Raw genomic sequence first — 23511 nt, 5'->3', positions numbered from 1 at the left:
GGCCTGGTATTCCTATCTCTCTAAGCTTTCCACAGTTTGTCGTGATCCACACAGTCAAAGGCTTTAGCATAACTGATGAAATGGAGACAGACGTTTCTCTGAAATTCCCTGGCTTTCTCTATAATCCAGTGAATGTTGGCAATTTGATCTCTAGTTCCTCTTCCTTTTCTAAACCCAGCTTGGACATCCAGAAGTTCTTGGTTTGTGTAATGCTGAAGCCTAGCATGCAAGATTTTAAGCATGACCTTACTGGCATGGGAGATGAGTGCACTTGTATTTGCCAAATGATCAATAAATGAGGTTACAAAATCAGGCATAGGTAATATCCACTCCATGTACAAGATAGAGCAAAGGATTTTTAACGTAACAGAAAAAAAATGTTTACTGATAAGTTTTCAGATTCCACATTGAAACTAACTTTTGAGAACTTATCATGGTAGAGTTCTATTGTAATATTAAAGAAGATATCCATAATTATCTGAAAGGGCAATTAGGAATATTCTTCTCTCTTCCAAGTACACATCTAAATGAAATCAGACTTGCTCCTATAAAACAATGTCACTCTTTTCACTAATTTTTTGCTTTGAAAAATGCATTGATATTTTCATAAATTATGCTAGTTATGCTAACATGTACTGAGTTTATTTAAATGAATTAATAATTTTAAACTTCTGTTTTAATTTCTAATGGTAAATATAGGTATAGTCTACATAAATAAAAGGTCTTTGTGATTCTCAGTGATCTTTAAGAGTATAAATAGATCCTGAAACTAAAAAGGAATCTGAGACCAAAAGGTCTGAGAACAGCTGCTCTAGAATGTAAAACAATAAAATGGTGGAAATAAGGAGAAAATGTTAATCAGTGGATCAGTTAAAGAGGTTCAATATTTTAAAAAAAGAAAAAAGAGTTCCAGAAGGAGAAAATGGATGGAAACTTTTATCAAATAAATCATATCAGGCAAATCCCTATAGCTAGGGTTTCTAAATTTAAAAGCATTCATCTAGTGCCCAAAACAATGTATTTTTTAAAATTCACATTAAGTGACAGAAATGTGCACTTCAGTGCCCTCGTGACAAAGAGACGGATCTTAAAGCTTCTGGGCAGGGGCAAGGGGAGAAGGAAGGAGTAGTGTGGAAAAGCTCACCTTCTAAGGATGGGGACAGAGTGGCACCTGACTTCTCCAGAGTAATGGGAAGTAGAAGACAATGGAACATTATGTGCCTCCAAGTTTCTAAGGAGAAGCTAGAACTTTATATTCAGCCCAACTACTCATCAAGCATAAAAGTCAAACAAAGATATTTTCAGACATGCAAAGCCTCCAAGTTTCTGCCTCCGATGTGCCCTTTCTTAGGAAGATGTCTGCTTAGTCACTCAGTTGTATCTGACTCTTTGCGACCCCATGGATTGTACCCACCAGGCTCCTCTGTCCATGGAATTTTCCAGGCAAAATACTGGAGTAAGTTGCCATGACCTCCTCCATGGGTTCTTCCCAACCCAGGAATTGAACCCAGGTCTTCTGCATTGCAGGTAGATTCTTTACCGTCTGAGCCACCAAGGAAGCCCAAGAAACTGGAGTGGATAGCCTATCCCTTCTCCAGGGGAACTTCCCAACCCAGGAATTGAACTGGCATCTCCTGCATTGCAGGTAGATTCTTTACCAGCTGAGCTACCAGGGAAGCCCTCTCAGGAAGGCACTGGAAGGTGTGTATGCTCCTTGCAAGAGAGTAAATGGAAGAAGGAAAAAGCATGGGACTCAGGAGACAAGTGATCCAGCAAGAGTCCCCATGTGAAGGTGAAGGATGGACTCAGCAGCGGTGCCTACAGAGTCACTATCCAGACTGAAGGAAAGAATGAAACAGAGATTAACAGGGGCATTTGAATATATTCAGAGAATATTTAGAGTTTAATCAGAGAATTAAAGGATAAATGATAATAGAAAGTCAAGCAATGAAATAGTATGTCAGTTCCTATATACCTAATTTCAAAGAAAACAAAACGACAATCCAGAGAAAAATGACCACAGTATACTACATGGATGTTTACACCATGGTGGGCATTAACGCCATCATAACCTGGGTACAACCATGCTTCATAAAGACGGGGAAAGGGGAAGTTATGTGCACCTATTTGATCAAAGGAGAATGATGCGGGGAAACTTAACCCCCGTCTTGTATAACTGAAAGTCAAAAATAACATCTAAAACAAAAAATCAAGAAAATGATAATATAAGCACATTATCTAGAAATATGGTAACTATCAAAAGAAACAACTAAAAGAATTAAAAACAGTTACCTCCAGAAAGCAGAAAGCAGAAATCAGAGGTGGGAGGCAGTGGGCTGCTTTTCATTATAAGCTTATGACTGCTTGGCTATGAATATGTATTCCTTTGATAAAAATAAAAGTTAAATTAAAAAATTACCCCAGCACCAGGAGAGCCAAACTCCCCTCTTCACAGTCTCATTCAATAAACATTCCTTGCATTTTTACTTTCCTCTACCCCGTAATCACAGGCTAGCCAGTTGTGAATGGCAAGCGTGGCATGATTTGGGGGAACGGGAAGTTTGGGTTCCTTTATCCAAAGGTGTTCCCTCACTCTCCTGTGGCTGACTCTAAAGCCACTCCAACAAGCTCTGTTATGTCGCATCATTCACTGGATCTTAATACAGAGTGTAACATCACCCGGTAGGCTACATTCTCTTCCCTATCTCCTTTTTCCAGGTGAGACAAGCTCAAACAGCCTAAGAGTCATGGTCCCATTCCTAGGGCTAGTAAATTGCCCAGGGGGACGTGAATCTAGGTGCTCAGTTTGTGTCTCACAGCCATGCCACACTTCCAAGTTAACCCTTGCCTCTCTCTCAGGGGGCTTCTACACCCCACCCTCCAGCCTCAGGAGGGTCACCTGCCCTCCTCATGACAGTTTTACAGGTCTGCCTGTCACCCTGATACCCTCAATAATCTGCGCATGTTTGGGGAAAGTGGTGACATCACCACGAGAGGAGAGAAGGCAGGACAGGCACTATCACACTTCATCTGATAGAGAAGAGAAACAGACCAGGGGAAGAAGGGACGTGCCTCGAGTCACGTGACAGGCACCCAGGTGGTCTGTCTCACCTTCTGAGTCAGGCGGTCTCTCAGCTACACGGCAGCAGGCCCCTTCCTTGTGCTCATTCAGGCTTTGGGGTTGGCCTATTTGTAAGGAGGAAGAACCATTCATGGGTTTCCGAAGTCCAGCTTTGGGTTTACAATTCAGTGAAAATGGTGGCAAGCGGATGCAAAACAGACCTATGGTACCTGGTCACGGTGAGAGGTCAGAACACAGTAGGGCTTGGCTGGAGGTGCAGGGGCGGCAGGGCTGAGGCCCAGGGGCAGAGACATTCAGGCTCAGGTGTCTGCTGGAGGCCCCAAAGGACACAGACACACCTGGGTGTCAAAGTGACCCACGGGCTTTAAAGGAAACCCTTGGCTTCCAGAGGAGTCCGGAACTGTTACTGGGGACCAAAAGTGGAGCCGAGCACAAAGTGGGGAGAGCGTAGGGGATGACCCCTGGCATCCCCATGGCAACTGCGGCATCATCCCTCCTCCAGCTTCCAACAGGGCACAAGGAAGTGCCCCACCCGCCCCGCAAAGCACTTGTTAGATTCAACTGTACTGAAAACATTCTGCTCAAGTCCTTCCCGATGCTGACAACAGGTCACACACAGGACCAGGCACAGAATGGACCCTGGGAAATACCTGCTGAAATAATCTGTAGACCCACAAAGCCAGTTGCTGTTCTGCATGGCAGCAAGCTGGCTCCACCCACCATATAGGAGGCTCTGGCTTCTTCCTAAAAACAAAAAATGATTCCAAGGATATCTATGAGTCTTCTTTCATTCCATCAAAGACATAAATGTTAAGTTCTCAGACCCAAGGAAGTTCTGTATAGAATCCATCATCTTCCACCAAAGCCCTCACCCTTCTCTCTGTCTAGACCAGTGCTCCTCAAAGTGTGGTTCCCCAGTTAACAGCAGCAGCAGCACATGGGAACCTGTTAAAAATGCAAATTTCCAGGACCCACCCCAGACCTAATGAATCAAACTCTAAAGATGGGTGGGACTAGGACTCTGCTGTATCGGGCTTTGCAGGTGATTCTGATGCAAGCTGGTTTGAGAACCACTGCTCGGGATAAAGACTCCCAAGTTAAACCCCCTATACAACGTGGGCTTCTTACTCTGAAACAGAAAAAGACAGCTGGTGTCAAAGATCACTCAGGATTAACATCAAACTCCACCACAATCTTTTATTCAGCATCTGTTCTACTTAGAGCTAAGATACCTACATAGATTTGGAAGTACATATAATTATAGAAGGGAGAAATAAGTTGGCTCATTACAATTATGTGTTTATGGTTAGGTCTGTGTGTTTTCCCCACCTCTCCCTAAGACCCCCTCAATGTCCTGAGCGTGGGACTCAGTTAGCTTTCCCTGGATTTTTCCCTCAGTGTCGTTCAGGCCACTGTTGGTGAGCTGGAGTTAAGCCAGCTTCTATTGACTTCACACCCAGCCTAGCCTCCGGGACTTACGGTCCAAGACTTGTCTGAAAACCCCGAAGGACACGTGATCCTTCCTTCCTGCTCGTTTCTTGCTTCCTTCCTTGCCCTCTTCCTGCTCAACAAGAGTCCTGTTGCATATGTTATGAAATGTACACATTTCAGCACATTTCTCCTGCCCCATGATCATCCAAGCACCTCTCTTTGGGCCACCACGTCTGACTCCTCCCTTGTTTTTTCCCGGACTAACCTCGCCCCTTCAGCTTTAAGATGCTCACAGCTCAGGGTGCCTCACCATCCAGGGTGTAGCACTGTGTTTCCTTGTTCATGTCACACATGAATCAGGGCCCACAGGAATTTAAGGACAAGTCCTCCCAGCCTGTGTCTTCCAGCAGGGTCTCCCTAGGAGCATGCCACAGGCAAGCCCAGCTGGAGACCTGGGCCTGCAACATGGACCCCTCTGAAAGCCTCATGAAAGCATTCCAGGATGTAATAAACCCGTCAGGCCCTGGCTAATTTATATCTGAGTGGATGATTTCCCATTTTTCAGAATGTAAATGTTTAGATTGCAGCATTCCCCTGCCTCGGCATCCGGGGTCCTGGCACGTAAGTGGTGGAATCAGCCCACTTTTCCACAGGGATCCTTAGATGGAAGAGCTACAGTGCCAGCATCCTCCAGCCAGGAAGAGCTTCCTGCTCTCGATCCGCACATGTGTGCAAACCCCACCCCAGAGGCAGGCCACCAGCTTCGGCTTAGCATTGAGAAGTCGCACTCTCGCTTTTACAGGCAACGGAAGGAGAAACGGAGCTTTCAAAGGCAGGACCTCAGAGCTGAGGGGGCAACTCAGATTAGCTAAGTATTCCAAGACAGCGCTCCTTTTATGCTTCTTTCCAAAATGGTCTTCATTTGCTCTAGTCTCAGATACGTTTTATTAGATCTTTTCTGTGTATAAACAGGCAAGAGAAGTAGATTAGTGGAAATAAATATAACACAACAATCCGAGGAAACAGTCCAGTTTGGCTGACCGAGCCCCAAGCCTCCCAACTGCCCGCTCCATCCAGGGCTGCGTGCACTAACCCATGAGACCCTGCCAGCCAAACACTCTGTGTGGTCCATCAGCAAGGGCAGCCTCCAGCAAAGAGAAGCCCCATAAAGAAAGCCAGGAGCCTAGGGAACCTAGGTTCTGGACACAGAACAACCAGCTCCCCAAGACTGAAGGGAACTCCAGGCAAGAGGCCCCATGACACACTATTGGCAGCCAAGGACTTTAACAAGTTCAACCAAACACACCCATCATCCTGGGGCCATGCTCCATAGATGGGCATCAATTAAGTGTGAGTGCGACAAGCCACCAGCAGTTTCCTCCCTGGCCAAGTGAAGCTAAGAATGTCACCCTCACCACCGGCAAAGAGTGACGTGAGAAGTCCTGCGATGCTGCAGGGGGAGGCCTGAGAGTCCTCAAAGGAAGGCTACTTCACCTACCCAAGAAGGCCGCAGAATGCTGCTCCTCAGAGTACCGGCTCTGATGTGAGTCACAGTTTCAGTTCACAACCTCCTGGCGGTGCGTCCTTGGGGACATCACTTCACCTCTCTGAGCCTCAGCTTCTTTTCCAGTAGGATGGAGATGATACAGTATCAGTCTCTGAGGTTGTCACTGATCATCGATATGAACTGAGTGTTTACTGGCCTAAACCAAGGGGGAGCCAGGGGAGACCACCTGAGAGTGGACTGTGGACCTGGCTAAATTTTCAGCCCACTCCCTTCAGTGCACACTGGCTGGATGGTGGCAGACAGTACTCAGGCAGCATTTGTGAAAGTGAGTCCCAACAGGAAAGACCTGCAGAGAATGGCTGGAGGAAAGGCAGCCACGAGCCAGACCTGCTCCCTTGCACAAACGGGCTCTGATCCACCCGGAGGGCCAGGACTCAGTTGGGACTCTCAGCTCGAGACACCACCACCCGCTCGGAGTAGCAGCAGTGGCACAATCATCACCTGGGCCTGAGCCTGTCCTCAGGATCCACAGGAAACAGGAGCCAAGCTCATCTGGGCTCCCCACCTTGCTGTCACAGCGCCTGAGATTCACCGAGTCCCCCAAGGACAAGGCTTTCAGGCACATGCTCAAAAGGGAGCCCAAATTCCATCCCAGCTTTGCCCCAGGTCTAAAGCTCAGGGGCAGCACACAGTTCCACATCACCTCGCAAGAAAGCAAACCCCACCTCTCCTTCAGCCCCAGAGGCTGGTCAGGGTGCCAAGGGGCCTCCTCCCGTCCCAGGGCTCCGCACATCAAGCCTCGTCCAGCTGCCTGTTCAGCCCCATTTCCCTCCTGGTCCAGGGGACCACGCTGTGAAGATTAGCAAGGACCCCCGCCCCTGCCCAATCATTTGCAGACAGTCTGTGCTTCCTCGCTTGGCTCACCCATGTGACTGCCCCAGCACTTCCTGGCCGATCCTGGCCGCGCAGCACATGCCTTCCCTGATCCACCACCAGGCAGCCTGGCTGGAGGTTTTATTCCATTAATTTTCATCCTGATAATTGGAAGCAGGTCTCCTCGCTGCTCCTGTAGGATTTAATGAGCTACATAACATCACATTTCCCACGGAGGCAGCTTAAACCTACATTTCGCCCCAGGGATGCTGCCATTCCACCCTGCCCCATGGACACCAACCTGCCCCAGGCAGGCCCCAGGCCATGCCCAGAGCCAGCATCTCCTCCTCCCTGGGGTCTAGTCTACTCAAAGCAGGGCCAGCAGCTCCAGCCCCCACAGGAGTCTCCGCCAAGCCCCTTGGTAGAAAGCAGGGCAGAATCCTCTTTGGACCCACGTCCACATTATAGGCACATAAAGGCCTTTATTACCCATAAAGCAAAATTCCTGCAAAGCCTTTCCATCTCGACGTGCCACATGCAATAAAGTGACTGCGGCTCATACACAGCCCTTACGCGTGCCAGTCTCTACCCTCACACGCTGCAACCAGGGCACGTCCATACCCACCTGACCTGTGCATGCGCACGAGTCCAAACCCCAGTGCTGGCACCAACCAGCTAAGTGATCTGGCCTGTCACTTCATCTCATCAAGGCTCATTGCCTCCCTTTGGAACACGGAAGAGCAACAACACCCAGTTCCCCTGACTCCGAGGAAATCCAGGGTGCATTTTATCCATGCATTCACCACTGATCAATAGCCAGTCCTGTACCCCATGCTGGGCCTGCTCTGGGCTCAGGAGACACAGCAGTAACCAGAATCATCCACACCCTCAGGGTGCTTCCGTTCTAGCAGCAAGTAATGAATGAACTTAAACGTCAAGTGATGCAGAAGGCCATGCACACGGTGAGACAGGGCACCGTGGGAGGGCTAGGGGCTAATTCAGACTGCGAGGTTTAGGGAGAGACCAGTTCATGCATGTGACCGCCATACAGCTAGAAACTATCAATTACAACAGCATACTAGGTTAATATATTAAGAATTACATACTACCGTTGGCTGTAGGGTATGATGCCATGTTACCCTGCCACACAGCTCACTGGGCTCACTGAACTTTCAGGTCCCTGCAAAAGTCAAAAGGTTAGGCAGCCTCACAGGAGCATCCAGGATCTCTGCGGCTTCGCTGATGCCACTTCATTATGGGGCTCAACCCAGTGACAAGTATACCTCTCCCGTCCTTACCCCTGCCACCCAAATCCTCCCGCCCCTCCTCACACTAGGTACTTCCCTGGTGGCTCAGACGGTAAAGAATCTGCCTGCAAATGCAGGAGAACCTGGTTCAATCCCTGGGTCGGGAAGATCCCCTGGAGAAGGGAATGGCTACCCACTCCAGTACTCTTGCCTAGAGAATTCCATGGAAGAGGAGCCTAGTGGGCTACAGTCCCTGGAGTCACAAAGATTGGACACAATGGAACGACTAACACACACACACACACACACTCCTCAGACTGAGTCTCCACATCCCCTCAGGACCCCTGATGAGGGCCAGGACCTCGTCTGTCCTGCATAGGGACCAGCACCCAGCAGGTGCTCTGAAAGGGTAAGAGAACTAAAGCTCAGAGCATTGTGCAGCCCCTAGAAGAGACCACCTCACCCACACCACACACAGGCAGGAACCCCATTTTGTCCACGTTAGCTATAATGTTCAGACAGGGAAAGAGGCTCCTTCAACACCTCTCCATTTCCTGCTCTGCTGGGACTGTCACTCACCTCAGTAAGCAGATCAGACAGCTCTTCAGCTCAGCACACCTCAGCAACCAGGGTAATGGGCCAGATCCACTAACCCCAGCCAGCAGCCAAGGCCACAGAGGGGCAGTGAGGTCACCCTGAGGTCACACAGGTATACAGCCTGTCCAAAGGGAGAAGCCTTGACCCATCTGTGGCTCACCTCCTGCAAGGCCAGACAGGTCTGCCAAGCCCAGGGGTGTGTGACTGGCCTTCCACTGCATGCCTGGCCTGAGGCTGAGCCACTCAGCTGGCATGGGGTCAGAGCAGCACTGGCCCTGCCATCACAGGAGCAAGGGTGACACGCACCTTCTGCAAATATCCGCCCCGCATGCCCTCAATCACGTCACACGGTCCCCTCCAAGAGGAGCAGTCACTGACAGCAAGAGTCTACTGCAAGCACACTGCGTGCACAAAAGCTCCCAGGTGGAAAGCACGGCATTGTTAGGGCCGAGGTGGCCAGGCTGCAGGGGAGGAGGGGCAGAGCTCAGGGGAGGTTGAGGCAGGAGCTGGAGGTCCTGGGACAGAGGCTCAGTGATACTGACGAGGGCTGAGCCGGGTGAGGTGGGTCAGGACATGTGTATCCAGCAGTAGCCCTGATGAACAGTTAGGGGCACCACAGTGAGAGGTGGGCACCCTTTCCTGAAGCCACAGGCAGGAGAACTGAGCCCCCAGGACCAAGAACAGCAGCCGTCCCACACAGCCGAAAGCACGTGGATCACGGAGACACTGAGCCACAGGCTCCCCATTATATACCAACAACCTGCCACCTGGGGATGCCACCTCCTTCAACTGCCCTAGGGACCACTCGGAAACCCAGAGCCAGGCATAAGACCATCCAACTGCCAGGGGGTTGTCCGTTGGCCGGGGGCGGGTGAACCCTGAGCCTTTCGAGGAGACCAGGGTGGTGTTCCCCTCAGGAAACTCCCCACAGGAGAGTGGAGTCTCCACAGGGTGTGGGGTCAGGGATGGTTCAGCCTCACCCAGGTTGCCCAACCTGCTGTGGAAAGAGGGTTTTCACACACAGCGTGGGCCAGGCACGCTTCCTCTCCCATCTCAGCACTCTGGGCAGTTTGACGAGGCCACTCAACCCCACTTTTCAGTGAGGTCAGAAGGTGAGCACCCGTCAGGGCCGGAACCCTCAGACCACACCCGTATCACCTGGGAACTCCTGGGGCCGCAACACTTCAGCTTAGCACCTTGGCAACTACCTGATGCCACAGCTGCTCTAGACCCCAGACTGCAGGGCCAGTAAAATCTGACAGAGAGCTGGAACATCTAATGCTTCCACTTCTTTTCTGGAATGGAGAGGGGTCATGTTATCTCTGCTCACACACCTCCAGAGATGGGAAGGGGCCTCAAGGTGGCCAGGCCCCTAGAGGACACTCTGATGGGAAGTTCCTCCTCCTAGTGAGCCAACACCTGTCTATTACTTCTGTGGCCCAGCCTCAATCCTCCTACTGACAACACACCATCAGACCACCTCCTCTTCTAGCCAAGAGCCATCAGCTACCTGAAGACACCATGACCCTCATCAACAGTCACTGATGGGGGTGGCAGCCACATGCCAGGCAGCAAGTGAGGAGACAGAAGTGAGATAAGAGCCCTGCCCTGCCATCTGCTGGGGGGAGGAGGCCAGCGAGGAGGTGACATGGTCAGGGAGATAGGCACTCTCACAGAAGCGAGCTGAGAACTGTGTGAGCGCAGAGGAGTGGTGTGGGGGTCCGGGTCAGTGTGGGGAGGTAGACACCAGCTCTTAGTGGTCAAAGAGAGCTTCACAGAGGATGCCATGCTGGGAGCAGACCTCCAGTCACCACGTGGAAAGAATATCCCAGGAAAGAACATCCCAGAGAAGAGCAGGTGCCCAGCAAGGCCCAGGCCTGCTGGGTTCTGAGATGCGCAAAGGCCAGATGCCAGTCTAGGACAGGCCTGGGAGCCACTTCCCTACTAGCACCCCGAACCGGGTCACCTGCTCCAAGCTCCTGGCCCTCTCTCCAGGGCTCCTGGCTTCTCCTAGCCTCCTGGGCAGCACAGAGTCCTCTGGGGTAGAGAGCTCGCAAAGCTGGTCCTGGTGGTGCCCAGCATTCATCCACTCACATGCTCTCTCTCACACCCGCACACACGCAGTTTCTCACACCCTCTGGACCCATCACAGGGCTCGACTCTGCAGCCTGCGAGACCTGTCCAGCCACTCACACTCCACCCTCTGCTCCCTGAACCAGTACCAATCGAACTGTGACGAGTGGCAGGGGGTGGCCTGAGTCACCATCCCAATCGCTCTTCCTTTCTCCAGAAACTGTAGCTCCTCCTTTGCTCCTTGCATGAAGCTGGCCGGGAGCACAGAGAAGATGAGGTACCATAGTCTCTCCTCCTGGAGAGCTCGCCATTTCTCCCACATTATGAAGTGACACTACCCCAACCCGTCTCCACCAGAGCTCGTTCACTCAAAGAATAACTCATCAAGCTCCTGCTTCACTGTCAGCACCAAACAAGTATATTTACAAGTCTCCACCTTAGGTCACCACACCCCTCAGACCTCCCAATCCAGGGACTCATCGAGTCCTTGTGGGCCTCCCATCCTGGACCAGCTCCGCAGTATACCCTGGCTACTCAGATATAAACCTGAGGGTTGGGGTTCTGGCCTTCACGAAGCTGACTTTCTAGAGGGGAGACATAATAAGCCTGTAAGCAGATATAAAACTCCCTGGTGGCTCAGACAGTAAAGAATCCACCTGCAATGCAGGCGACTCAGGTTTGATCCCTGGGTTGGGAAGATCCCCTGCAGAAGGGCATGGCAACCCACTCCAGTATTCTTGCCTGGAGAATTCCATGGACAGAAGAGTCCGTGGGGTCACAAATAGTCAGACACGACTGAGCAAATACGTACAGCACATGAAGACAAACAGGAGTTTGTGGTACTTAGTGAGCAAAGAGGTGCTGTGAAAAGCCATTTGCTACCTTTCTAAGCTCTTAGGTTTTGATTCTTAGGCTAGGCATGGGGAATTTTCCCTCACTTAGACCATTAGGATGGGCTCGGTGATGCTGCAATAACAAACAGCCTCAAGCCTACACAACACACCCACTGCAGGTCGGCTGAGGTTTCTGCCCTGCCGTCTTCACTCTGGGTTCCGAGAAGACAGATTAGATATTCTCTGGACTTCTGTGCCAGAGGGAAAGAGAAAATAAGACGAATTACATGGCCACACTGAACATCAGGGGAGAGTGAAACCCAGTCCTACCCCATGGCCAGGAGGAGAAACAAAGATGCGGGAGGCAGGACCTATGACTGCCAGGGTGGACGTTTGTTTGCTGGAGGGAATCCTGGGGTCAGTGGTGAAGCAAGCCTGTGATCTCTAAGAGCATCATAACTGATGGACAGGTAGTGACGGCAGAGGAGGTGGGTCCTGCACCAGAACTCTCTTCCTCTGTGCCCTGTGATGGGCCTTTCCTCAGGCCAGGTCTTCTGCAAGATGTACATCCATCCTGGGTATGCAACCCCGCACAGGTATGACTCCCATCCTCCTCCTCCGCCTCGCCCAGAGCAGTCTTCCAACGCATCACGCAAATCCCTTCATGAAGCACAAGGTGGTCTGGAGCAGCAGCCTGGGATTAGAAAGCAGTCATACTTCCCCATCTTTCCACAGACTCCAGAGTGGCTCCCTTGGCTCTTTTCTCCCACTGCATGAGCCACCAAGGACAGGACCTCCAATTCTGATGCAACCGTGGCTCCTCTGGGTGAGGCCAAGAAACTCCCCAAACCATAAAGATGTCCAAACATTGGCCCAGCTTCCTCCAAACAGACATAAACCGCCTCGCTCACATCCGGGCCCACCATACCCCTCCCGCCGGGGTCTCATCACCATCTGGCACCTCCACCCTCAGGCAGCCCACAGCTCCATGGTGGTGGGAGTGGGGACGGGAGAGGGACTCAGCCACACCCTACCCCAGCTCCCCCAGGGCTCTGAGGGTCGTGGTGCCTTTGATGATCCCTGCCTTCACCCTTGGCTGAGCAGCGACAGCCTGCAAGCTGGATTTGGTGCCAAGCCACCCCAAATCCAGTTATTTTTAGTCTGTTTGTTTATCCCATTTCAAGGTAACTCTGTGTCACCACTTGTTATCATAACAGAGAGCACCTGGACGTGTCTCGGGAAGGCAACAAATAAGCTCTGGAGAGTGCCGGGGATTGCCAGGAACACCAACCGTGTTTCCAGCCTGATGCCTCGGCTGCGACAAAGCAGATCTCTTTCTTCCCTCCACATGAAAAGCCTAATCCAGGTAAGCCAGCCAACAATGGCTGCCTGGCCTCCCAAGACCTTCCTTCCGCCTCATCACCCCTGTGCCCAGTGATGGGTCTCACACTTGGTGACGTCAGCCTGGCACAGGACTGAGGGCAGGTCCTGGCCAGACACCAGGCCCCCAGATTGTCCCTGACTTCTCTCCCCTCTGCCTGCCAGCCTCGAGCCCACCTGTCCACCCAGAACCAGAGCCAGCGGGGACCCAGAACAGTCTTGAGGGCAGGACCACACACTCATCTATTTGGACAGGTCAGGAGGGCACAAGAACAGTCATCCTTACCAAGTCCTGCAGAGCCTGTCCTGAGAGGCCCCAGACCACAGTGGCAAGCCCAGCCTTCTGCTACCACGGCTGATGTCGCAGGCCACACAACAGTCCCCAGGGGGGCTGATCCAGGGTGTCACCCTCATTCTGTTCTGACTCCTGTGGGTTCCAAGCCCTCTCTCCTCCTGGCTTCTAGCACCACCATCACAATGGCTCCCACTGGCTAAGCACCTGCTGTGCCCAGACCCTGCACTGGGCTCTTTACAGACAGCGAGCTACATGGCAACCTCCTCCTCAGCAAATGACACCAGAAACCTCGAAAGCCAAAGCCATCACCCACGTCTGGCTCTGCCTGGCCCTTACCTCTGGTTGTGAAGCAGAAAAGGTGCAGAGCGCCCACTGAAAATGCCTCCCCACCTAGACTCCCTCAGGATTCAGGGCTCCAGGTCCAAGCTTAGCCGGCGCCTTCCAGTGGGCACCTGCTGCATGCTAGCCATGTGTGAGCGCTGTGCTGGACACCTGCAAGAAGAAAGCAGCCATCCCTGCTCTGCAGAGGGATGGACCTGGTGGGCAAGCCTGTACCCAGCTCACAGAGAGAGCCCCAGGAGGACTCTGTCAGAATGGGCCACCCTCCCTCCCCCACTCTCCTCCCTGACCCAGGCCCTCGTCCCCTGGGTCCACCCGTGTGGACTCCCACACAGCCTTTGGAAGCGTCTCCTCCTTTCAGTCCACTGACTCGTAACCAGGCAGGTCTGACTGTTGCTTTTCTGCTCAAAACCCTTCTCACCCCTCATCCCCTCCCTCACCAGTTACACATTGCCAGGCCCTGGGCCAGGAGCTCCAGCTGCGGCAGCAGCGAGATGACAAGGCTGGTGTCCCAGGTGAGGAGGGAGCACTTGTTCTCCCAGGTGGGACTCGACCTCCAGCACCTACAGGCACTGGCTCCGCGCTCTGACGCTCAGCCTCAAGTGTCACACCTGCCACCCACCACACCTGTGGGCTGTGACTATGACCACAGCCATCACCACCACTCCAATCCCTTGGACCCCTGGAGACTGACCCCCAAAGCGGCCCCTGGGCAGAGATAGCAGGTCGGTGTGGCTGAAGAATGACTCCTGGGCAGCGCCTCTGACTTCGATCTCAGGGGAGGTAAGCGTTGAGTAAAGGAAGACGACCATAGGCCTGGGGAACAGATCAGACAGAGGCCCAAAGGCACAGTGCGTGTCTGGGGAGGGCGGGTTGGCAGATCTGGACAAAGATGGAGTTTGGAGAGGAGAACTGGAGGCAGGGGCTGCTCAGAGGGGGGACTTCATTCTTATCCATGGAGGCTTCTAGGTGGGCAGTCCCATGCCCACAACTGTCATCAAGGGGAAGAAGTTCACTAAGGAGCCACAGTGGTCAAGTCGGAGAGTAGGGGAAGAGATCGGCGTCAGGGAGGAGCCGGGTGAGAAGCTCTGAGAGCTCGCCGCCCCCCCTTGCTTTGGGGCCGGAGGCACGGGGAGGAGAAGGCAGAGTGTGAAGAACAGGCCTGAAACCACGGGAGCTCACAGGAGCAGGGGGTGGGAGCTGGTCCATGCACCAGATGGACACACGTGGAGTTCACCCACCACCACCATGGGCCCTGCAGCAGAGAAAGCTCCAGGCAGCGAGGATGCCCCGGCCCAGAGCCTGGCAGCTCAATGAGGAGCAGAGTGTCCCATAGCAGCCACCTTGGCTCTAAGTCCCAAGAGTGGGAAGCTCTAGAGAGCAAGGCGTCTCCCTCCCAGCCTCCAGGCAGAACTGCCTGCCAGTCAGGGCGAAGGTTGCCCCCCACTCTTCCCTGGTCTAAAGAGTCCAAGTTCTCCTCTCCATCACCAGACAGAAGTGAATCACGTGCCATGTCGCCCCAGCACTCCAGGCAGGCAAACCCTCCTCACCTGACCCTTGGCAGAGTGGCCCAGGCAACCCCACCCCAGGTCTCTTTTGCCCCTTCCTGACCAGCGTGTGTCACTCAGCGAGCACTGGTTAGTGGGCAGAGCGAGCAGGCCTGCCAGTGAAGGGTCACGCCACCACTCACATGGCCCTCTGCTTAAACCTGCCTGGAAGCTACACGTGGCTTGCAACACATGCAAAAGAGCTCAGCCACCCACAGCTGTATCAACGCAGATCCAAACCACAATGAGATACCACTTTTCAACCATCAGATTGGCAAAGATCAGCATAGTTGATACAGTTCCTCATTAGTGGAGATATGGGGAAGCGAGCCACTCACACCTTGCGGCCAAGACAGGAAAAGTGGGACAACCTCTGCATGAGGCAACACGGCAGCATCAGGCAAACTTCACAAATGCGTATCTGCTTCGATCAGCTCATCCACTGTCCACTGTGGGGATTTCTCCTGCTCACGCACATGTTAAAGAAGACATTCACTGCAGCAGGGTCACTTGTTAACAGAAAAAAACAAGAAGCAACCACAAAGCCCATCCACGGGGCACTGGTCCAAAAATGTATGGCCTCATTACATAACAGAATAATATGCAGCCAATAAAAAGGACGAGGCAGCTCTGTGTGAGCTGATACAGAATGAGTGTCGAGATGTGCCAAATATTAAAGGGGAAAAAAGCAATCAGGCAGATTGGCATATAGAGTACACTGCTATTCACAAAAAGAAAAAGCTTGGAGGGATGAGATACATGCACAAGCCCTGACCCCCGCACGCTTGACTGAGCACATCTCTGGCAGGACACAAAGGACGCCCCGGAAACCGTGGTTGTCTCTGCAGGCGGGCTCGGATGGTGGAAACAGGCAGAGGGTGCACTTGTGGCTATCTGCCCTTTTGCACCACGTGTCCTACACAAGTGTCACCCAGGGTCCATGCTACCTTAAGGAAATCAACAAGGAACCCTCTTGTGGGACAGCATTTCTCACACCTGCCCCATCTAGCATAGATTCTTCTGACTCCTACATGTGCTGTTTTCCCCCAAATCCTCAGTGCCCGACTCTGTGCCTGGCACACGGGATGCTTGGGAAGGGCTTGGGGTGGGAGGTGCCAGCACCTCCAGTTTCAGGGCCTCCATGTCTTTCTGGAAGCCGGCAGAAGCCAGAGCTTACTCTCCCCTCTCAGGAGGATGGGGGGAAGGCCACTAGGCAGGGGGCAGGGCCACCAGCCTCCAACTGTATGTATTGCCCTGCAAGGAGCAGTCCCCTCCCCCACAAAACACACCCATGAAACTACCACTCCAGGTCCAGGAAGGACCCTTGAGGCGGGCACAGCCCCTGCACTGCGCCTGCAGGGAGCTGCCTGTGGTCCACGGACCGGCTCCATTGACTAATTTCTGTACATAATTCCACCCAGGATGAGTCAACAGCAGGGAAGACAGGAGTCCCCACAGGCCGGACCCAAAGCTGTTGAGAAGGTGGGAAAGCAGAGCATGGGGACCCCAGCCACCGAGAGAGGCCTCCCAGTCCCCTCCGATCAGGACACCGCCACCCGCAGGTGCTTCCTCGAGGGTCCCCAGGGTCTGTCACAGGGTCAGCCACCCGGGACGGGGACACGGCCCTGCCCCTCAGCCTCACCCAGGCGGGCCCCTCACGGCCGTGGGCCTCTGCTCTGTCAGCAAGGCTGGGTTGGGCCAGCCACTCCACCAGATTCCACCTAACACCCCGCAGAGGCAGCCACTGATTACGCAACAGCACCATTTATCAAGCCCGCGTCCCGTAGCAAGTCACCGTGACCTGGCGGTGGGCCCAGGGGTTGACCCTTTTATCCACACTGGGTACCCGCCTGAACATGCAGGCTTTTCCAGATGCTCAGATTCTCCTGCACCGCTTACTGCCTGGGTCACGTGGGGCCAGCCCTTTCGTTTCTGGTGCCTCTGTTTCCTGGCCTGTAAAATGGGTTCTCTCCAGGTTGTTGTGAGGACTGAATGGGCTCTTCAGTCCAGCGCACTTAGCACTTGGTAAGAGCTCAGTAACTGGCCACTGCCATCAGAATTTCCAAGAAACCCATCCTGTTCTACAATCCAGGGCCACCCCTGCAGTGTGCAGGTCTGGGCAGGGAGGGGCGAGAGAAGGAGGTCCAAGGAGAGAAGGCCACTCCCGCCTGGCCTGGCAACTTTCAAAGACCGGTAGCAGCACCTCCATCCGCACCTTTGTTTGCTCTCACGGCTCGGCTCCCCGCCACTGGCCTTCTCATCCCGGCCCCTGCTCCTGAAGCGGCAGCAAATCCTTGTCAGCAAACAGCATGTTAATTGCTTCTTGGCAGGGTTTCAAATGATATCACAGGACCTGGCTGCTCAATTTGAGCGAATGGAAAGGAGGAAGGAGGGGCACCCTGCAACTCGCTCAGAGCCCGGGATGATGGGAGCTCCAATTACTAATTAATTGACTGCTCAGATGGAACAAATCTGAAACCCCAACAGGTTGGGTGAGCGAGGCCTGGGCTGCCCGCCAGCCCCTTTCATCAGAAGCGATCAGGGCCCTAGTCCTAACCACCTTCAGGAGGGGCAGCCCTGAGTCCTGCCACCCGTGTCCAGAGGAGCTGACAGAGTCAGGGACCCTGCCCTGGCCAGGAGGGTTCCTGGACCCTTCACTAGATCGCTCCTCCTACCAGCACATGTTGAGCTCCCAGGATTCACCTCTGGACTCTAAGTTCTGGGGATGCAGCCTCATCTGTGGTGCTCACTGCTGCACCCCAGTCCTAGCACAGGGCCTGGCATAAAACAGGAACATGATGAAACACTGAATACTAAGTATGGTGCCAGGTTCCTAGGACACAGCACGGCACGAACTCAGATCTTGGTCCAACGGCTCATGTATTCTGGGGCCAAGATCGCCACTTGGCCAACCAAATAAACAACTAGAAACAAAACGAAGGAGGCCCTTGGAGGCAGGGGAATGACAAGAGTGGAACTTGTCCTCAACTGGGAGGCCAGGGGACCCACACGCTAGAGTGAGGACACGGCCAGGGGGACTTCTCCCAACCAGGGCACCGGCACCACCTTCCACCACAGAAGACCACCCACTCAGGAGTCTCACCTACCCCACCAGGTAGGGTAGGGTGTGGGCTGAGAGGATTTCCTGGAGAAACTATGCCTCCAGGGCACTGCCTGCTACTGTGGGGGGCACGAGCAGGAATGGACACACGTGGGACACCTCCAAACTCCCCAGGCACTTCACTTGAGGGCCAGATCATGGTGATGCCTGCAGAAGACCCAGAGGACCATCCTCAGGGCCTGAGTGTCAAGATGCCACCCCCGCCCCTACCCTGGGCTCCCGAAAACTGATGAGGGCATGTTTCTGAAAGAGCGAGTTTGGGGAGGGTGAGGCACAGGCCTGTGTTCAGCAGGCACGACTCTGCTCCTCTTGACCATGACATCTGGGATGACACCAGCCACCTTTCCTGGAAGACAGAGTCAAACCGTCAGCAGAGTGTCCACCACCACATCACACAGGAAAAAAGACAGGTACACAGACCCCTGAGGCTGACCAGTGTGACTTCAGTCCCCCACCTTCCTTGTCTGGTCATTATCGGGGTGCGGTATGGGAAACTGTCCTGGGCCTCCGTTTCTACTTGCCTCTGCCCATCCTTCCACCTGTCCTACCTTTTACCACCCCAGGTATATGCGTGTACTCAGCTCCCACCTGCCTCCTCTCTGAATCAGGAATCACGCACTCTGGCTTCTGTCCCACCCAGAACTGCCTGACATTTGGAAAGTGACAAATCATTTTGAAATATCACCTGTATCAATATTAGGGACGGTGCCAGAATTTCTACAATACAGGAGCTTAAAGGTGGTCGTCTGCTTGGAAGGGGGAGTAGGGCTAGAAACACAGTATGTTTACAAAGCTTTGGTGTTTATTTGGGGTCTTTGGGGAAGTGTTGATGGAGACCAGGGACAGGGCACCTTTGACACCACCACCACCACCACCACTGTTGTTAGTAATAACAGCAAAGAACACTTCCATTGATAGCACCAAGAGCTTTACATGCAATTTCTCACTTAAATCTCATCATATCCAAAGAGGTATTATCTCCGTCTTATAGATAAGTAAACTGTGGTTTAGAGAGGCCAAGTAGCTTGCCCAAGTTCTTGCAGCTGCTGAACAAGAGGCAAGACTTGAACCCAGGTCCGTCAGATGGCACACCCACCACCGCTGTTTAGATGCAACTCCTGCCCTCCTGGCTGTGCTCCTCAGCTGCCATGCTCCACTCCCCGCCCACTCGAGGACACCATCCCACCCACCCGACCACCCAGGCCGCCAAGCTGCAGCTGGAGGGCTTCAAACTTCAAACTTCCCGCAAATGCATTTCTGAGCAGGATCTTTTTTTTTTTTCCCCCTAGCAAGAGGCTGAAAAAGCTATCCCTCTTGGTCACTGCTGTCAAGGGCTCTTTAAAACATTATGGGGGCTCAGATCAACTCCAGAGGTTGGTGGGTACTTGCTCAGGTCTGTGTCCCTGGCTGGGGACCCTCCCCCAACTGAAGAAGTGTGGGGGCTGCCCCAAATTCCCCTCTGAGGACCGTGCTCCCTCCCCGGACACACCTGACAGGTTCTCTCCTACAGATGCCAGCCGGGCCCCTGAGACCTCAGCACACAATGAGGCCCACACCTGTGAGGAATGTAAATCCTGGGGCTCTGCACAGGGTGGCCGGAGTGCAGGGACGGCAGCAAATCCCAGGATAAAAGCAGAAGCCATCCTGTTGATAATTCATTCATGCTTCTCCCCCAAATCCATCCACAACAGAACTGTTAAGCTCAAGCTTCCTCTCCTGTTGCAAACAATTGTAAAAATGATTGGTATCTGCCCTCAATGGAGAGCCCGTCTGCTGCATCCCCAGGCTAAATCTTTCTGGAAGGGCTGCATGTGTGAAAAACATGCATTCCCCAAACACACAGATAATGGTTACTCTTAGAGACCCTAATCACTCAGCTCAGAAAGGACAAAGGCAAAGGCTGCCAACTTAACTGCTGACTTTCTGGAGCCTGGAGGCCAGCCGCAGACCCTGGGCTGGGCACCCAAGGGCAGGCAGGTTCAGGGTTGCATCTGGAGACGGGACTGTTCTACAAGGCACCATCCTGGTGCTCGACCTCCTGTAACGAGTCCTCTAGACTCCTGCCTGAGTCTCTCCTGTGTGTGTCTGTGGCTCTGAAGTCTCATCTCAAAGTAGAAAGGAGGGCGAGGGTTAGGAAGAAAGCCGAGATGGGGCCAGGACACCAGGTTCTGATCCTGGCTTTGACACTGGCTACGCTGTCAGGGAAGAGCCTTCACGTCTCTGGGCTTTGGTTTTCTCATTGGGCAGTTCGCAACCAATGCCTTCTAGGGCCCCACCTAGTTGACATGCCATAAGCAAGATGCACAGACTGAGAGATGTTTAAGCCAGAAAGCGTGAAAGAGCCCAGTGCCAACAGCCGGTCCCCAGCTAAGCCAGGGAGGCATCTGTGGAGCAACTGGGCCCTTACTGGATATGCACACAGAACTGCAGGGCTGATGCAGACAACTGAAGGGGAAAACATCTTTAGCTTGAAGGGGCCCAGAATTGAGGCATGGATGCACTGATTTTTTCTTTTTTTTTTTTTTTTACATAAAATGCTATCTATGATGAAAGTACCTTCTATTTCCTCCATATGCCTCTCCCCTTCTCTCAGCAACAGCCTCCATTTCCCTGGAGGATCCACCCTCCCACACTGTCATTCCACCTGTGCTATGCGTAGTTGTTCAGTCACATCTGACTCTTTGTGACCCCATGGGCTGTGGCCCGCCAGGTTCTTCTATCCATGGGATTCTCCAGGCAAGAACACTGGGGTGGGTTGCCATGCCCTCCTCCTCATTTCCACATAGGGTAGAGCAAAAGTCCCATCTAAGCTAATTAGCACACGGCCTTCCCCTGGCCAGTAACTGGTTCAGGAGAGGGCATATGACCAAAGCTAGTCCGATCACAATGAGCTCCACGACTCCTAGGAATGCTGGGACCAAGATTCCCCATCTGTCCCACTAGACTGAGTCAGAGAGGATATGGGGGCAGAGTTGCTGTAGTCATCTTTTCACCATGCGGGGTCTGAGAATAGGACTAGCTTCACTTAAAGGAACCAAGGAATGGGGAGAATGAAACCCTGTCATGGAGACAGTCTGGGTGCTGGATCAAGCCACACCTGATCTACCCACAGGTTACTCAGAGAATATTAAGGAGACATGACATCTGATTCCTCCCCCTCCTAATCTCTCTTAGAAGTTCTTTGCCAACTGAGAGATCAGAAAGACTCACAAGCACATCCCCCAGTTGGAAATGGATTCATTCAATCATCTCCTAATTCTACATATACGTACTGGGTGTCAGCTCTGTGCCACCAATAGCGATCAGGGCACAGTCCTTTCCCTCAAAAACTCTCAGATTTGGGGGAGGGGTGCGGGGGACACAACACCACAGATTGGCAGCTCTGCTACAGTGTAATGACAGCTCTAAAAAGATATATGGGGGCTGGGGACACACAGCCCCTAACCCAACAGATGGGTCAAGGAAGGCTTCCAAGGGGGTATCTAAAGGCAACCACGCACCCTCTTAGATTTAGAACAAAGCCTTCACAAACTAAGCTCATCTGGCCTGAAAGTGACCCTGTGTCTGAGGCTGGACAGGGATGGCCACCCCACTCTACAGAGAAAGAGGCAGGCACCCAGGAAGTGGAGGGAATGCCTGGTTCAGCTTCATACAGGAAGTCTGGACTTCGGAGAGGAGCACCAAACCTCACAATCACGTACATCACAACATCCTCTCTGACTGGCTGACTGTACAGGACTCCGGAGTTGGCATCGGAAGGACAAAGACAAGCCATCTGCCCCCAGATGATGTCTGGAGTACCCCAGGAAGGTGCCACAGGGAGCCCCAGCAGGCCACACTGCTGGCCAGGAAGAGGGCCCTAGACTCCTGCCGCTAGTACAGCAGCCTTCCTAGACACCTCATCACAGACCCAGGACAGGCTCTGTCACTACAGCAGCCCACGGGCAGAGGGAAAGCTTCCACAGAGCCCAGAGCAGCAGCTGCATCTGACATGGCCTACGAGGATGGCTACCGGTATTGTGGCCACCGACCCAAGGGGTAAGGCAAAGGCCAGAATCATCACACACACAATCCTTGCTCTGAGGACAATCAGGTCTAGAACGGAAATGCAATTTAATCCTCTCTTGCCTTTTTTTTTTTAAGCCGTTATATGATAAAGACCAAAAGAAAAGCTAGAGATTAAAAGCATGGACTTTGGAATCCACGCTCAGGAATTTGAGCCCATTTACTAGGCTGTATATGATGTTTCTTTAAATAATATTAATAACTAATAAATAGTCATTTAGGGTTTCTTCAACTCAGTTTCCTTATGTACAATGGAGCTGGCATCTACCACCTAGGGCTTATAGGTAGCTCAGATAAGGACAGAGTGGGGCTTATTGCTGTTGTTCAGTCACTAAGTCGTGTCTGACTCTTTGCAACCCCATTAACTGTAGGCTTCCCTGTCCTTCACCATCTCCCGGAGTTTGTTCAAACTCACGTCTATTAAGTCAGTGATGCCATCCAACCATCTCATTCTCTGTTGCCCTCTTCTCCTCCTGCCCTCAGTCTTTCCCAGCATCAGGGTCTTTTCCAATGAGTCGGCTCTTCTCATCAAATGGCCAAAGTACTGGAGCTTCAGCTTCAGCATCAGTCCTTCCAATGAATATTCAGGGTTGATTTCCTTTAGGACTGGTTTGCTCTCCTTGCAGTCCACGGGACTCTCATGAGTATTCTCCAGCACCACAGTTCTTAGTAAATGTTTAATTAACAGCAGCTGTAGTAATACAACTAGCAATACTGTCTTTTGATTATTATTACTACCCCCACATAGAGAGGGCCACTCTCTGTCCCCTGGAGAGAGTATACTCACTGCTAGTGGGGGTACACTAATTGAAAACAAGAAAGGGGTCTAGACTGATCTCTTTCCACAGAGCACACAGTGAGGGCAAAATGTATCATTTCACAAGCTCAGACCAGGGTCCACCTCCGCTCCCCCTGCCAGAGCCGGGGCTGCAACACCACGGCCTGGCCCCGCTCGGGTTTTCCTGCACCGCCATACGAGGACCTCTCCTTTCAGCAATCTCAAGGCCAGAGGTCAGAACTCTCACTTTCTCCGCCTGTGAGGGGGTTCCAGGCCACTTAACAGAGGTTTCTCCACACTCTCAGGTCACCGGAGTCCCAAGGTCACCAGTTTAGGACACCAT

General features: G+C 52.7%; 1 protein-coding gene and 1 long non-coding RNA gene across 6 annotated transcripts in view; both read right to left on the bottom strand.

The window, feature by feature from the left end:
- Positions 1-23511, bottom strand: part of LOC147369394 (uncharacterized) — a 259997-nt gene that overhangs the window by 221664 nt on the left and 14822 nt on the right. The window contains exons 2-3 of one of the 4 annotated variants that reach the window (XM_086411692.1): positions 18605-18671; positions 17420-17479 (exon numbers count right to left, since the gene is read on the bottom strand). The exons of 2 other annotated variants lie outside the window; for them this stretch is intronic. In XM_086411692.1, the coding sequence (XP_086267818.1) occupies positions 17420-17479; positions 18605-18671 (127 nt within the window). The remainder of the gene's footprint in view (positions 1-17419; positions 17480-18604; positions 18672-23511) is intronic. One more of the 4 variants, XR_015167438.1, reaches the window with a different exon arrangement.
- On the bottom strand, positions 4254-8713 carry LOC147369395 (uncharacterized). Of its 2 annotated transcripts, none has more exons than XR_015167441.1 (4): positions 8000-8713; positions 6945-7086; positions 6012-6134; positions 4254-5471 (listed from the first exon to the last, which is right to left on the bottom strand). It is a non-coding gene; the product is annotated as an uncharacterized LOC147369395 (long non-coding RNA). The 2 variants fall into 2 exon arrangements; XR_015167442.1 differs by having other exon boundaries at positions 8003-8713.

The sequence above is a fragment of the Bos grunniens genome, chromosome 7 (genome assembly GCF_055505025.1).
Source record: "Bos grunniens cultivar Pamir isolate PY7600 chromosome 7, Bosgru_T2T1.0, whole genome shotgun sequence".
Classification (NCBI taxonomy): domain Eukaryota; kingdom Metazoa; phylum Chordata; class Mammalia; order Artiodactyla; family Bovidae; genus Bos; species Bos grunniens.
Note: the sequence above shows the minus strand (reverse complement) of the source record. Positions and strands in the feature narration are given on the sequence as shown.